The sequence below is a fragment of the Lipophrys pholis genome (assembly GCF_963383615.2).
Source record: "Lipophrys pholis genome assembly, chromosome: 16".
NCBI lineage: Eukaryota > Metazoa > Chordata > Actinopteri > Blenniiformes > Blenniidae > Lipophrys > Lipophrys pholis.
Window position 1 is genome coordinate 13,586,740 of NC_137634.1, and position 12,606 is coordinate 13,599,345.

At 43.4% G+C, this 12,606-nt stretch overlaps 1 protein-coding gene across 2 annotated transcripts; it reads left to right on the forward strand.

The window, feature by feature from the left end:
• Nucleotides 1-1,023: 1,023 nt before the first annotated feature.
• Nucleotides 1,024-12,123, forward strand: brd8a (bromodomain containing 8a). Of its 2 annotated transcripts, XM_080483670.1 has the most exons (20): nucleotides 1,027-1,476; nucleotides 1,902-1,998; nucleotides 3,728-3,797; nucleotides 3,901-3,950; nucleotides 4,093-4,215; nucleotides 4,336-4,416; nucleotides 4,512-4,576; nucleotides 5,188-5,330; nucleotides 5,577-5,768; nucleotides 6,112-6,193; nucleotides 6,326-6,475; nucleotides 6,732-6,892; nucleotides 7,118-7,559; nucleotides 7,683-7,726; nucleotides 7,866-8,122; nucleotides 8,284-8,376; nucleotides 9,606-9,674; nucleotides 9,791-10,073; nucleotides 10,974-11,018; nucleotides 11,276-12,009. In XM_080483670.1, exons 1-20 carry the CDS (start codon nucleotides 1,458-1,460, stop codon nucleotides 11,333-11,335), a joined length of 2,526 nt encoding a protein of 841 aa, XP_080339796.1. In that variant the 5' UTR covers nucleotides 1,027-1,457; the 3' UTR covers nucleotides 11,336-12,009. The 2 variants fall into 2 exon arrangements, with proteins under 2 accessions (XP_080339797.1, XP_080339796.1); XM_080483671.1 differs by lacking the exon at nucleotides 10,974-11,018 and having other exon boundaries at nucleotides 1,024-1,476; nucleotides 11,276-12,123.
• The last annotated feature ends 483 nt before the right edge of the window (nucleotides 12,124-12,606 follow it).

Below are 12,606 nucleotides of genomic sequence, written 5' to 3' on the forward strand. Positions count from 1 at the left end.
TTGTGGGCTTTTGCATTCAGATGCAGACTTTGTATACAAGTTGTGGCTTTTGCATTTGTGTTATGGATTTTTTAAATTTTTTTTATTGCAGTGCCTGACTGTGCATTACAAATAAAAATAATGTTACACAAAGAAATACAGCACTGGATTGTACACAGTACAGTATGCAAATATTTACACCGTGTCTGCATCAATCCTTTCAGCCTGGTCAGGCCACAGGACCTCATCAACTTCACCAGCTATGTTTTCTCTGGCCAGGCAACGTGGAAAGAAAGACCTCGTGTGTCTGATCCAGCCCAGACATGCATCAGCAGAAGCATCAGCACATGCCAAGACCATGATTGCAAGAGATTTTTCTGAACACGTGGCTGCCGCTCATATACCTTCCACCTCCGTGTAGAGAAGAAGGGTTACAGGCAGACAGACATTGTCACACACTCACATTCACATCTGTGGAGAATCCAAATTTAGTAAAGAAATTCATAACTGAAATTCATGTTTTTGGACTGTGAGAAGAAAAAAAAACAAGTACCTTGGGGGGGGGGGGGGGACATGCAAACACCACACAGAAAGTACCTCAAGCTCAGAGTTGTATCGGGGATACTATAGGTGCTATATCCAGGTTCAATCGACAATTAGAAAAGAATTCATGGTCTTGGTCTTGGAGTTTTATGACACGTTCATTAAAGCAGGAAAAACATTCAAAACATGCGCTGTGGCCCTTTTAGGGGGACCTGGCAGTGCACACCTCTGTATGTTAGAGTCAGGAATGATGATCCATCTTGCGGTGAACACCAGTAGTAGTAGTAGTATATCCAAACTACATCATGAAATCCATCGAATCAAACAACTGAATTGTGTTTTATATGTAAACGTTATGTGACTTCCAGATGGAAAAGGGAGTCCAGTTTGTGTGAGACAAAAGACAGTCAGTCAGCCAAGTTGTGGGGACTGAGCCTCCAGGGTCGTACCATCATCATCAGCATCATCATCATCATCATCATCATCATCATCATCATCATCACTGTGGTGGGCGTGTACCATCAGTCCGCTGCTAGCTGCACTAACAAATACCGCTTGTGACTCTACAGAAAGCTGCCAAAAAAAAAAAAGAAATCCCTCATCTGGGCTGCCGGGGACTTCGTCCAAGGTTCGGGCGGAATTAAATAGTTTTGCATGTGTGTGTGTGTGTAAAAACACAAGTCTGAGCTAGCTAGTTAATCCTTTAAATCAGCACAGTGTGTGTGACTCCAGCGTGCTAGCTCATGTGAAGAAGAAGAAGAAGAAGAAGAAGAGGAGAAGAAGAAGAAGAAGAAGAAAAAACCCCTCAGCCTCCACCTCCATAACACCCATTTATGTCCATAACCGTATGGGGCAGCGTTCCCGGACGTCGCCGCCGCCGTTGATCGCCGTGTTCCTGCCCGCCGAGATGTCTGGGATGTCGGGATGACAGGAAGATGGCAAACGGCGTTGGAAGTGAGTAACCGTCGGCTCGCGGCGAGGTGTCATGCCATGCTACCCGCTAGCGGAGCCTGTCTCTGTGGCGTACCGTGGATGCTACCGCCCGCAAACTTCCCCCAAGCTCCCCGCAGGGCTCAGCCCGCGAGGATTAATGACTGCCACCGCCGGTTGACGGGTTTATTTACACTTCCGACGGTAGTCAAGGATGTGGTCTTTTGTGTGCTTGATGCTGCTGCTGCACAGTGTGCATGCATACTGCTGCTGGCATGGTGGGCAACCCGGGCATAACATGGCATTGAAAGACCCCCCCCCCCCCCAAAAAAAAAAAGATCCACAGTTAAAATGTTGCTGGATTGTCTCGTGCCTGCAGAAAATACATGCAAATTGCTTTGTTTTTAACGTGGTTGTATGTGTGCATCATGCTTTGTTCACATCTGCAGAGCACAAGCTGCTTGTCATTGGACCAACAGAGCCATGGTCAGTGAAGGAGAAGCTGTGTTTGGCCACATCTGTCATGAAGAGTGGAGACCAGAACTGGTAATGCACTCTTCTCTAAAACGGGATCCAATCCCTTCCCTGTGGTTCACTTGGTAGACGTCCAAATCCAGTCCCGCTGGGGCGAGACACTAAACCCCAAAGTTGCTCCCAAGCGGAGGTCGAGCACCTTCCACATTGCTGTCATGTTTGGGGTGTTAGTGTGTGAATGAAGTGTGATTAACGGCGTGAAAACCCGACAGATATACACCGTGCACATGCTTCCAAAATTCAGTAAAGTCTTGGTTTTACAGGTGATTTTACTGTAAGTAGAGGATAATACGTGTAGATACTTCTGTAATTCCTGTATTACTAAAAGAATTTCTCGAAGAGGAAAATCATCACATATATGCATGTTGATTTAAAAAGCTTAAGTACAGACATGCTGTGAGTTAGTTCCAAGAAATACTGCATATTCTCAGTCACAATTTGGCCCCCTCGTAGTGGAAATTAGATGGTGGCAGTTGCCCGTCCCTGGCATACACAGTTTATTTGTAGTTTGAAACGAGCCAAGTGAAGATACTTCCCAGCACGTTCCAGTTTTAAATGCTTCATTTTGGTTTGGACGACATTTCAGTTGACATTTTGTGATTTGGAATAAAAAGTAACACACGAGGCACATGGATAAATGTTGTTTTTTTTTATCCATCCAACTTCCCGTTTAATTGGGCTGTTGAAAATGAGGCTCGCACACACACACACACACACACACACACACACACACACACACACACACACACACACACACACACACACGCACAATCAATTTAATAAATATGTTATTATCATACCTCAAAGTGTTTTTGTTTTCTGTATGTTTGACGTTTCCAGGAATATTCATATTCACCTTTTGCTTAGATAGTATAACATAAATGCCGTTTTAAATGACAAAAAAAAAATAAACAATGTGAACAGAAACCTAAACTATACCTATGAACAAGTTGGCGAATGAATATGATCGTCCTGCTTTGTCTCTGACCAGTGTGGTGAACGTAGTCTATAGAAGCACACAAGGATATTTCTATAAACACATTATTCCTTTTGTAAGTGAACGCCACTGCTTTGTTTGTATTGTCCCTCGGAGAACTTGAACGCCTGGCTGCTGTGGTTCCCTCTCACAAATACCTGCATGTCAGAGTAAACCGTAGTTACATAGTAACTCTGAGGTTGTTCATCTTTTTGTCACAAAGGAACCTGTTCAAACCAGCTTATGGATTTAACAACTGAACCGAGGCATCAAGCTGCACCCGTGTAGGACTGATCTGTCAACTCCCCGTCCAGCTGAAACTATTAACAAAACAACATGTGGTCCCGGCCACGCTGGAGTAACCTTTTCCACACACATCATTTTGGGTTTTACAGCTTCGGGCCTTTTAAGCAAAAGGTGCCATAGTCCTTCTTTTAAACTGGAAATGTCTCAATATACTGTTTTTAATTTATGTTTTGGTGTATTTTTACTATAATTAGCGACTAAAAAAAAAGAAAGAAAAAAAGTAGAAAGCTGACTTTGATCTTAATGCCATTCTAAGTGTGTTTTTATCAAGCGAGAGAAAGTATCTGAGGCTGCTTCCTGTGGATCATGTGATCCGAATGGAGCAAGTTGTATGCTGAAGGACCATAGTCGGGGAGTAACGGTGTTGAACCTGTCAGGCTTACTCCTTTAACCCCAGAAACACCACTCCCCCCCCCCCCCCCCCCGTTCTAATGCCTCCAAATGTCTTCACCCCATCAGGGTTTCTGTCAGTCGAGCCATCAAACCCTTTGCAGAACCTGGACGACCACCCGACTGGTTCTCTCAAAAGGTATGATCAAATCTGAGACCTCAATTCACACGTTATGTCGTTGTTTTTTTTGTTTGTTTTTTTTAAACTAACTTGCTCTGGCTCCTTGTTTGCGTTTTCACAGCACTGTGCCTCCAAGTACTCAGAGCTCCTGGAGACAACAGAAGCTCCAAAGTGAGCACATAAGTGACTTTTTAACCTGCTGTCTTAGTTACTGAGCAGCCTCGTATCCCTTTTTTTTTTTTTTTTCTTTCACCGTTGATGTGAATCAGTGGCGGGTGTCAGGAGAATAACGTGAGGATCTTTTTACCTTCAGACGGAAGCGCGGTGAGAAGGGTGAAGTCGTGGAGACGGTGGAGGATGTCATAGTGCGCCGGCTGACCGCGGAGAGAATCGAGGAACTTAAGAAGCTGATTAAGGAAACACAGGAGAACCACAGGTGCCGTAGTGTAACACTAAAAAGCATTGACACGACGTCACACAACCCTTTTAACAAAAAAAAACACAACTGGTGTTTTTTAATCTGAGAGATCCCCTGGGGGTGGTTATGATTTTATAGGAAGATGAAGAAAGAGGCGGCACTCGTTCAGGCAGGACATCTGGACTCTAAACTGGAAGAGTTGTGGGATGAAATCTTGCAGTAAGAGCGCAAAATACTTTATACCGGTTTCTGGGTTTTCCTGTTCATACAGCTCAGAATTAAAAGAATATTTATGTTTTCTGTGTGTTCGTAAGGAAGAAGAAACAAGAAGAAGAGGAAGCAGAGTTGAGGAGAAAAAACACAGACGCTGCCTATCAGGGTATCTCCTGACATATTATGTGTTTTTAGTAACTTTAGTAAATTGTGTGAACGTGATCTTTTTCTCGCCTGCTGTTGACGTCATCTCTCAACCTCAGGTTTTGCAGGTGTTAGAGGTTTTCGTTGAGATAGACAACAAAAAATATCATCAAACTACTAGTTTTCACACCGTATGCCATCGCTGCTCCAACCAGGATTCGAATCTCAGTTTCCTGTACTTATAATCAAGGAAAATCTGAATATTCTGACTGTAAACTTGATGAATATTCACTCAAAAATGAACCGTTTCACGCTTCAACATTGGTTTGTCGTCGCTGCTGGAATCAAGACGGTCACTTGTAATCCTTTCAGTTGTGACACGTGTGCAAATTAAACTGTTCGCTCATTTTCACTGCAGACAGAGACATTGAGTCTGTCGCGAAGCGAGCAGACAAGTGGAGAATTTCACCCAGTGTCGGCGCGAGATAGGCAGCAGGTTATCACCCGAACGAGTCGCATCCATCACAGACCATCTGTCCAACGCATAGATTAGAGCAAAAAAGGGGAAGTAAGCCACCTGCTTTTGTGTGACTGATAAGAAACTCCACTCTGTGCCGCTCCTCCCTTCTTCAGCCAGACAGGTGGCAAAGAACACACCAAAGCGGATGCCCAGTGTCTCCTTGCATTCGCCCTCAGGCTGCAGCTCCCCGAGTCAGGACTTCTCGCCAGGTGACCCACTCGAGTGCTTGACGCTGGATCCTGCGTCCGCAAAAAATGTAAGTTACCGAAGCTTCAAATGTCACTAAAAATAGTGTGACACTTATAACATGTCCATCAAGAGAACTACTGTACAGTTTTTTTTTTTTCTTTAAGTATCGTAAGAGTTTAGATTTATTCAAGTAAAGTAGCAACCGTGTGCTATGCTGTTCTGAAGATTAAGATTTGCGACGATCTTCAGTTGGTAACAGATCAGTGAATGTTCGGGCTGTCGCACTGTGTGCTTCCCTCTTGTCTGGCTCCAGGCTTCGGGGACAGCCAGGTTAATGACGTTTGCAGAGCCGGCCGCATCTGGCGGGGAAGATGTCGGGCTCGGCTCACTTCTGGACGACCCCACTCAAAAGAAGCTCCTCAGTCAGAAAGCCACACCGCCGCCCTCTCCACTCCTGTCAGAGCTGCTGAAGAAGGGAAACATCTTGGCCACCAATTCCAGACTGGTACGTGAAGCTGATCATTGCGCTGTGATCAGTTATTTCAGACTTTTTTTTTTTTTTTTTTAGCCTGTCTTGCAAAATGATTGAATGACAAAAAGAAGTTGCCCACAAACGGCAGCAGGACTCTATGAGTTTGTTTTTTTGATTGCTTTGTTTCTAGTTGATGAGGCTTGCTGTATATGTGTGGTTAAAAGTGTCCTGACATGTTGTGCCACGAACTCACAGTGCGATTTGAGTGGAAAGGAGGAAAAATAAACCAAAAAAAAGATTTCAATGGGTGAAATGACTTGTCTTAATTTTAAAGAAAACAAAACACATTGAAGATGTTGATGAATCTGTTCCTCAGATAGGAGATGGTGAGTTGTCCATTAGTGCAGGAGCACATGAGCAGCTGGCTCCACCTGTCCAGCCTCACTCTCAGGCATCAGGTACATGCATAGATCTGCATTGTTAATGAAAAACAATGCTTTTAATGTTTTTGCTTGATTACTACTTTGAATGTGTGAGATGGTAGTTCATCTGATTTGTCTGCACCCTGCAACATGTGTGCTGCGTGACAGGTGCCCCGATGCTGTCCCGTCTCCTGGAGGCGGGTCCCAGCCAGTTTTCGTCACCGTTAGGCTTCATGGTCAGTGCAGACTCTGCCTCCACCGTCCCCCTCTCTGCAACCACTCCTGGCCCGGGTGACTCTGCTGTCTCAGCACATACAGGTCTGTACTTCCTGTCTGCTCACAGCACACTTGGCAACAAAGGAAATTTATGTCATTCCCTCGGTTTGTGTGGTGTCTTCTTATTGATTTGAGCTCAGACTGTAATCTGCACCTATTTCACAGACATTCCTCATTCCATTTTTGTGATGCTAAATGATGTCAGTCGGCCGTAAGAGGGAAGCCTAACTCTCAAATGTTCTCACCTACAAATAAATGACATTAAAGAGTTTAGAGTTGCTGTTGCTCTGTTGTGCAGGGCTGGATGGGATGGGGCCGTCTGTGGCCGCTGGAAGTCTGCCTGTTTCCACGCAGGATAAAGTCTCCGAGCTCATCGAGGATGATGTGACTGTGTCCTACATGGGAGACGAGCTGGATCTGAAGACAGTGGGGGACATTATCGCCATTATTGAAGACAAGGTTCAAATGACCCAAAATAGCTTTCCAGAGTTATGCTAATTTACTGACAGCAAACGTGTACAAACTGAAACCCCTGGTGGTTCTTTGAAAATGACCGTATTTTAATAATGGTTGTTAGGTGAGATCAGTCAGTTTACATGTCAACATCAATACGGAGATTTTGGACTATCACGAGTTTGCCTGAAGATATAGAGTCGTTTTTTGTTTTTTTTTCTGTTTGTGCAGGCGGATGAGGCTGCAGAGGCTTTGGATGCAGCTGCAGTTGAGGCTGCTCTGTCCCTTTGTGAAGAGAATGGCCATGCTCTGTCTGGTGCCTGGGATGCCGGGCCTTTCCGGCCTCACGAGTCTCACTCCACAGTGCCCACAGGGGCTCCACAGTCCTCGGCCCTGGAGGGGAGGACAGAGGCTTCACTCTCCTCCCTCTGCAACACTCAAGATAACTGTCTTGCAACATTTCCCATTGGACTGAGGAGGCTCCCTTCCACTTCCTCATCCTCGTACAACTCAAAGGGTTTGAGGCAGTGTGACAGTGAAGTGCCTTCACAGTCACAGGCAATGAAAGAGACTGGAGGGGCGAAGCACCCGAAATCGCGCATTTCAATGGATGTCTCCATAAAATGTGAAAACGAAAAGTGGGGACAGGAAAAACCTGAAAAACCCCACAAAGGTATGCACGTGCATGCTTGAATCTTGGTGATAACTTGCTTCATACATTACATGCAGTTGCCACACAACTATGCATTTTGCATAACCATTTCATTCTTACTATTCATCTTTACTATCTTGGCAGACTCAGTATTAGAAGATAGCCCACTGACAGAAAGGCATCCCAAGGTATAGCACCCAACGAGGTCAAAGCGAACATAATGCTCGTGATTGCTGTACTGAAATGCAGAGTGCGTAGCTCGCACCGTGTCCCTGCACGCCGTGCTTTGTTTGAATCTCTCCGCGTTTGCGTTCCCCGTCGTTGCAGAAGACAAAAGTAGAGGGTCGAAATGGTGACGAGGAAGGAGAGAATGCCTCGGGGACTAAAGCGTGCAATGAGGTTAACGGCCCGGAAGGAGAAGACGACGGTGACGGGGTCGAGGAGTTCCTGTCAGAGCCGGATGGGGAGCACGAACCTGCAGCCAGCGAGAGTGAAGATGGGTACAGCCTCCACACGGCCTCCTCCTCACTGCAGCTCCACACTACAGCAGACTCCATTGCCAGCAGCCCAGCTTCGTCACAGTTGTGAGTAGAGCACATTCAGGCTCTCAGACGTATGAGATGGCGACGACTTACCGATGTGTAATTATATTGAGTTTTTCAGTGCCGCATGCTTGCAGGTTCTGCTTATATGCACAGGGATTGAATTGCCTGTGGTTTCCCGCTTAATCACCGTCTTTGTGCAGTTCTGTTTGCAGTGAGGACCTGGAAGCCCTTCAGGCTCAGAAGATCTGGAAGAAAGCCATTATGCTCGTGTGGCGTGCAGCAGCCAATCACAGGTCAGGCCGTGCACGATAACAGTACGGGCCGCTTCACACATTGAAGCGTGCAAGCCAACACATTTCTCATCCATATTGTACTCACAGGTGTCACTTCTCTTAGCCTTCACACATCATTATGAACTCATCATGCATTAGGGAGAATAGCTCGAGGTCAACCTCTTAAAAGTTTGAGATTCTGTTTCCTGAGATGCAACATTAAGCAGAATATTCTGTCACACACACATTTCAAAAAACTTCAAACTAATAGCGACAAGGAAGTGTTAATCTAAGAACTTGCCAATAAAGAGCCTCAAATATACCCATAAATCAACTTGTATATCCTAGTAAGGAGGAGGACCACAGCAGGTAGTTTTTAATACGTTTTATTATGTTAATTACTATAATACTATTTTACTTATTTATTTTTTCCAACAAAGGAGCTGGGGGGAATTTGTTACAAATTCAAAATAAACATTCGCAAAATTTGCTTAAATTATTTGTCAACTTGCTGTCGTGTAGATCACTTAATGATGATATGGCTGTATTCCTCTTTTTGTTTGTGCCATTCAAATTTTGGGAACTTTTTATTTTAATATTTTTAATACAAATATAGCAAAAAACAAAAACAAAGCAGCAACAACAACAAATAAACATTAGGACATGACACCCACTCTCAAGTAGGGGAGTTAAATGGGTTATTTGTACGTGAGTTAAAACTATAGTTTAAACTGAGATAGAAAATATGTACACAAAGGAATCTAGACCAGAGCTTATATTCTAATGAAAACTTAATTTTTGTGGAGTCCCAAAAACTCTTCCGGTGATCTTTAAATCCATATTGCCTTTTAGTAGACTGAGATGCATTGTCAACTGTTGCATTCCAGCCATTAATGATTCCGAATGCATTAACCAAAACAAACTATAATAAAATAAAATGGGACTTTTGTGACATTTGAGCTTTGTCACGTAATAAAAATTGGCTCAGGAGACTTAGAAATTTGCTGCCTCAAACCAGTTAATTAAAACCTCAAAAATTCAAAACTAATCCAGCACCATCAGATCACATCCGACATGCATAAAGGTTCATTCATAATTTTGATCCAACACACTCCCACTGTCGTTTGATATTACTGATGTCTGATCTTATACTGTAGAAACTTTCCTCTTGTCCACCTATGTTTCTTTTTTTCTTTTACAATGTTCTAAAGAATTATTACCGTAACAGCTTTTATGTGGACTTGTTGCAGGTATGCAAATGTCTTCCTTCAGCCAGTTACAGAAGAAATCGCACCAGGATACCACAGTATTGTGCACAGGTATCCAAGTATATTGATCACTTGCGATGCTTATATATATATATACCGATTGTGCTTCGCAACTTTTTAAGGAACTTGAGATAACAAGCGCCTCTTTATGTCCTCCGCTCCCGCAGGCCCATGGACCTAGCCACTATAAAAAAGAACATTGAGACCGGTTTGATACGGACCACCGCTGAGTTCCAGAGGGACATCATGCTGATGTTTCAGAACGCCGTCATGTACAACAGCCTGGATCATGACGTGTACCACATGGCTCTGGAGATGCAGCGTGACGTTCTGGAGCAGCTCCAGCAGTTTCTTGCCACCCAGCTCATCATGGAGACATCAGAATCTGGCATCAGCGCCAAGAGCCTGAGGGGCCGAGAGAGCACGCGCAAACAGGACTCTACTGAAAAGGTGCTTTACTAGAGTGTTTGACAAAAGCAGGGAGCGCAGAGGAAGGGATGAGGGGGAGAAAACAGACTGACAGAGGTAGAAAACAGACGGCTGAATCAAGTATATGTGCGGGTCATTTTTCCAAAGAATTGATCTCATATGGATTTACTTTTTAGTGGGCCGCTCGTATTAAAAAAATTGTTTACCTTCAAATCTCCGTGTAGATTTCAACCAGAGTCACTCAATCTCAGTACGAAAATAAACAAGCCTTTGATGTTGATGTAATGTCCTCAAATACGGGAATGAAAACGCGTTTTCTAAACAGCTACTTCACGCTGATGATTTAACGTTGACAAAACCAAATAAACCTGACTCAGTCCGATTTTTGTACTCGGTGTGTAAACTCTTTGGTGAATAAAGACGACTGCAGTGAGCCGGCTAGTGTTAGAGTTGTTTTTTCACGTTTGTTGCTTTCTTACGTCACCTAAGTGCCCTTGTGACGAGAGATTCTCAGTTGTAGGAAGTTTGGAGGGTTTACTAGTGATATTTCATAGCACACCAAAAGTCAAACTGAAACCAGGACCGGAGTGGATGGGAGGAGGCGAGTGTTGAAATTTGAGAAGGTGCCTTGGCAATGATTGATTAGAGATTATCTGGCAGCAGTACTTGTACGCGCCTTTCTAAGGTAAACATGCTTGTGATGTTCCTTTAAAAAATGTCTGATGTGGACAAAGAGGGCAACCAAGAGGTAAAAGTCAATATTATTGCAACGTCTCTGGTTTTATGGGTCTGAGCCGTAGTTCTTTTGAAGCTTGTTTCAATCTTTCCTTCTGCTGAATTTATTGTGTCTTTGTTCCCCACTTGAACTTTTCCGTTCACTTTTGAGTCCGAGCTCTGATGTGCATCAATTTCCTCTTACAGGATACTGTGTCCATGTCCTCTCCTGCTTTCCTCCTTTCACTTTTTGTGAGTACCCTTTATATAACATTGAGAACTTTCCTGTCTTTCGTCTCTTATTTCTGCTGAATTCAATAAGAAAACCTGCAGTTTAACCCATTAAAACAAAGAAACGCTCAGTCATTCTAGATGGAACTTGAATTTTAAAAAAGTTCATTTTATAATTAACCAGCCCAATTTACTTGCTAAGTGAAAATTTGTTTGCTCAGTCGCACTTTTTTGGAGGATTAAAAGTAATCAGTCGTTTTCCTCTTCTTTGACCGTAGGATGGAGGCACCAGGGGGCGCCGTAGTGCCATAGAAGCTGACCTCAAGATGAAGAAGTGATGTCCAGCTGAGATAAAGAGAAAAGACTGATTTCAGTCTTTTCTCAATCTGCATATATGTGCAGAGTTACCTTTACTTGCACTCTAGATTGAATGGGTAGACGTGGATGTAGGGATGCTGGTTCCCTTCAAAGACGTGGATTACATACCGTATAATCCCAGATTACAAAGGGGCATTTTGAAAGACTAGGTCAAACCGCTCATAAATGTAACTGCAGATCACTCGCAGATTTCACTCACTGTGAAGCTCATCAGAATGCATAAGCAAGTATGGGAGTGACTTCTGGCCTACAAGCGAGCTGACGCTAATTTCAATGGGCGTCTGGAGTTGTGTTGCTAAATCTTGTGATATATACAGTGCATATATAAAACCAGAGGCCAAAGAGTCTGGCTAACCTACGGTGGCTATTTGTGAACGATAGAAAGTGTGACTTGTCGAAGAAAACCATACCGAGTAGTAACATTTCCAGTGCTGATATGAAATTCTCCATTTTGAAACTTGATTTCACATCAACTCAGACCATTTTTGGATATGATTGCATTGTTTGTGATGAATTGTTTTCCTCTCCACTCCCACTTCTTGTGAAACGGTATATGCATATCCCCCTTCATTTGCTGTGCTTTTGAGGAACTACGTCACATTTTAAATTGTTTTGTGGACTCTAAAGTGTTAACAAAAAAAAAAAAAAAAGAAAAGAAAAAAAAGAATAAAAAAAACCCTGTTCAAATCCTTCTGTGGTAAACTTCACTTTGCCCAGAATTAGGGAGGTGAACTAGTCCTTTAACGTCCTTTAAGTATAAATCTCTTATTTGTCTCCTGAGGCTCATGTGAAGTGAGTTTAAGGAGGGCGCATGCGTAGGTCGTCTCCAATAACAAGAAAGTACCACGCCATCTTTCATTAATGTGTCACATCTGGAACAATGAAGCAGTTTGCTTGTGTATAACCAGTTTCATTTCATTCTATTGTTTAGACTTGTCCCTGCACAAAGGAATCCTGCACACTTCCATAAAGGCCGTAGTTTGATTCCTTCCATTTTCTATTTATTACCGTTATGAAGCTTTTACAGGAATTGACGTCCCTCTTACAATCATTAGTCCACATATGAAAACAGTAAAGCAGCAAAACTGAACTGAATAAATTAAGAAATGTTAAAAAAAAAAGAAGAAAAAAGTGGACCAGAATAAGTGTTTCTGAGAAACTGCAGCTTTGTGCGGTTCATGCCAGATTCTCACAAACTCAGACGATGCAGAAAACATCTGTTTTCTCCAGA

What these genes read in the sequence shown, in the direction of transcription:
- brd8a (XM_080483670.1), top strand. An exon ending in GAGACAACAGAAGCTCCAAA is followed by an intron (nt 3,951 to 4,092) that starts GTGAGCACATAA and finishes TTTTACCTTCAG; the next exon opens with ACGGAAGCGCGGTGAGAAGG. An exon ending in CTTTCCTCCTTTCACTTTTT is followed by an intron (nt 11,019 to 11,275) that starts GTGAGTACCCTT and finishes CTTTGACCGTAG; the next exon opens with GATGGAGGCACCAGGGGGCG.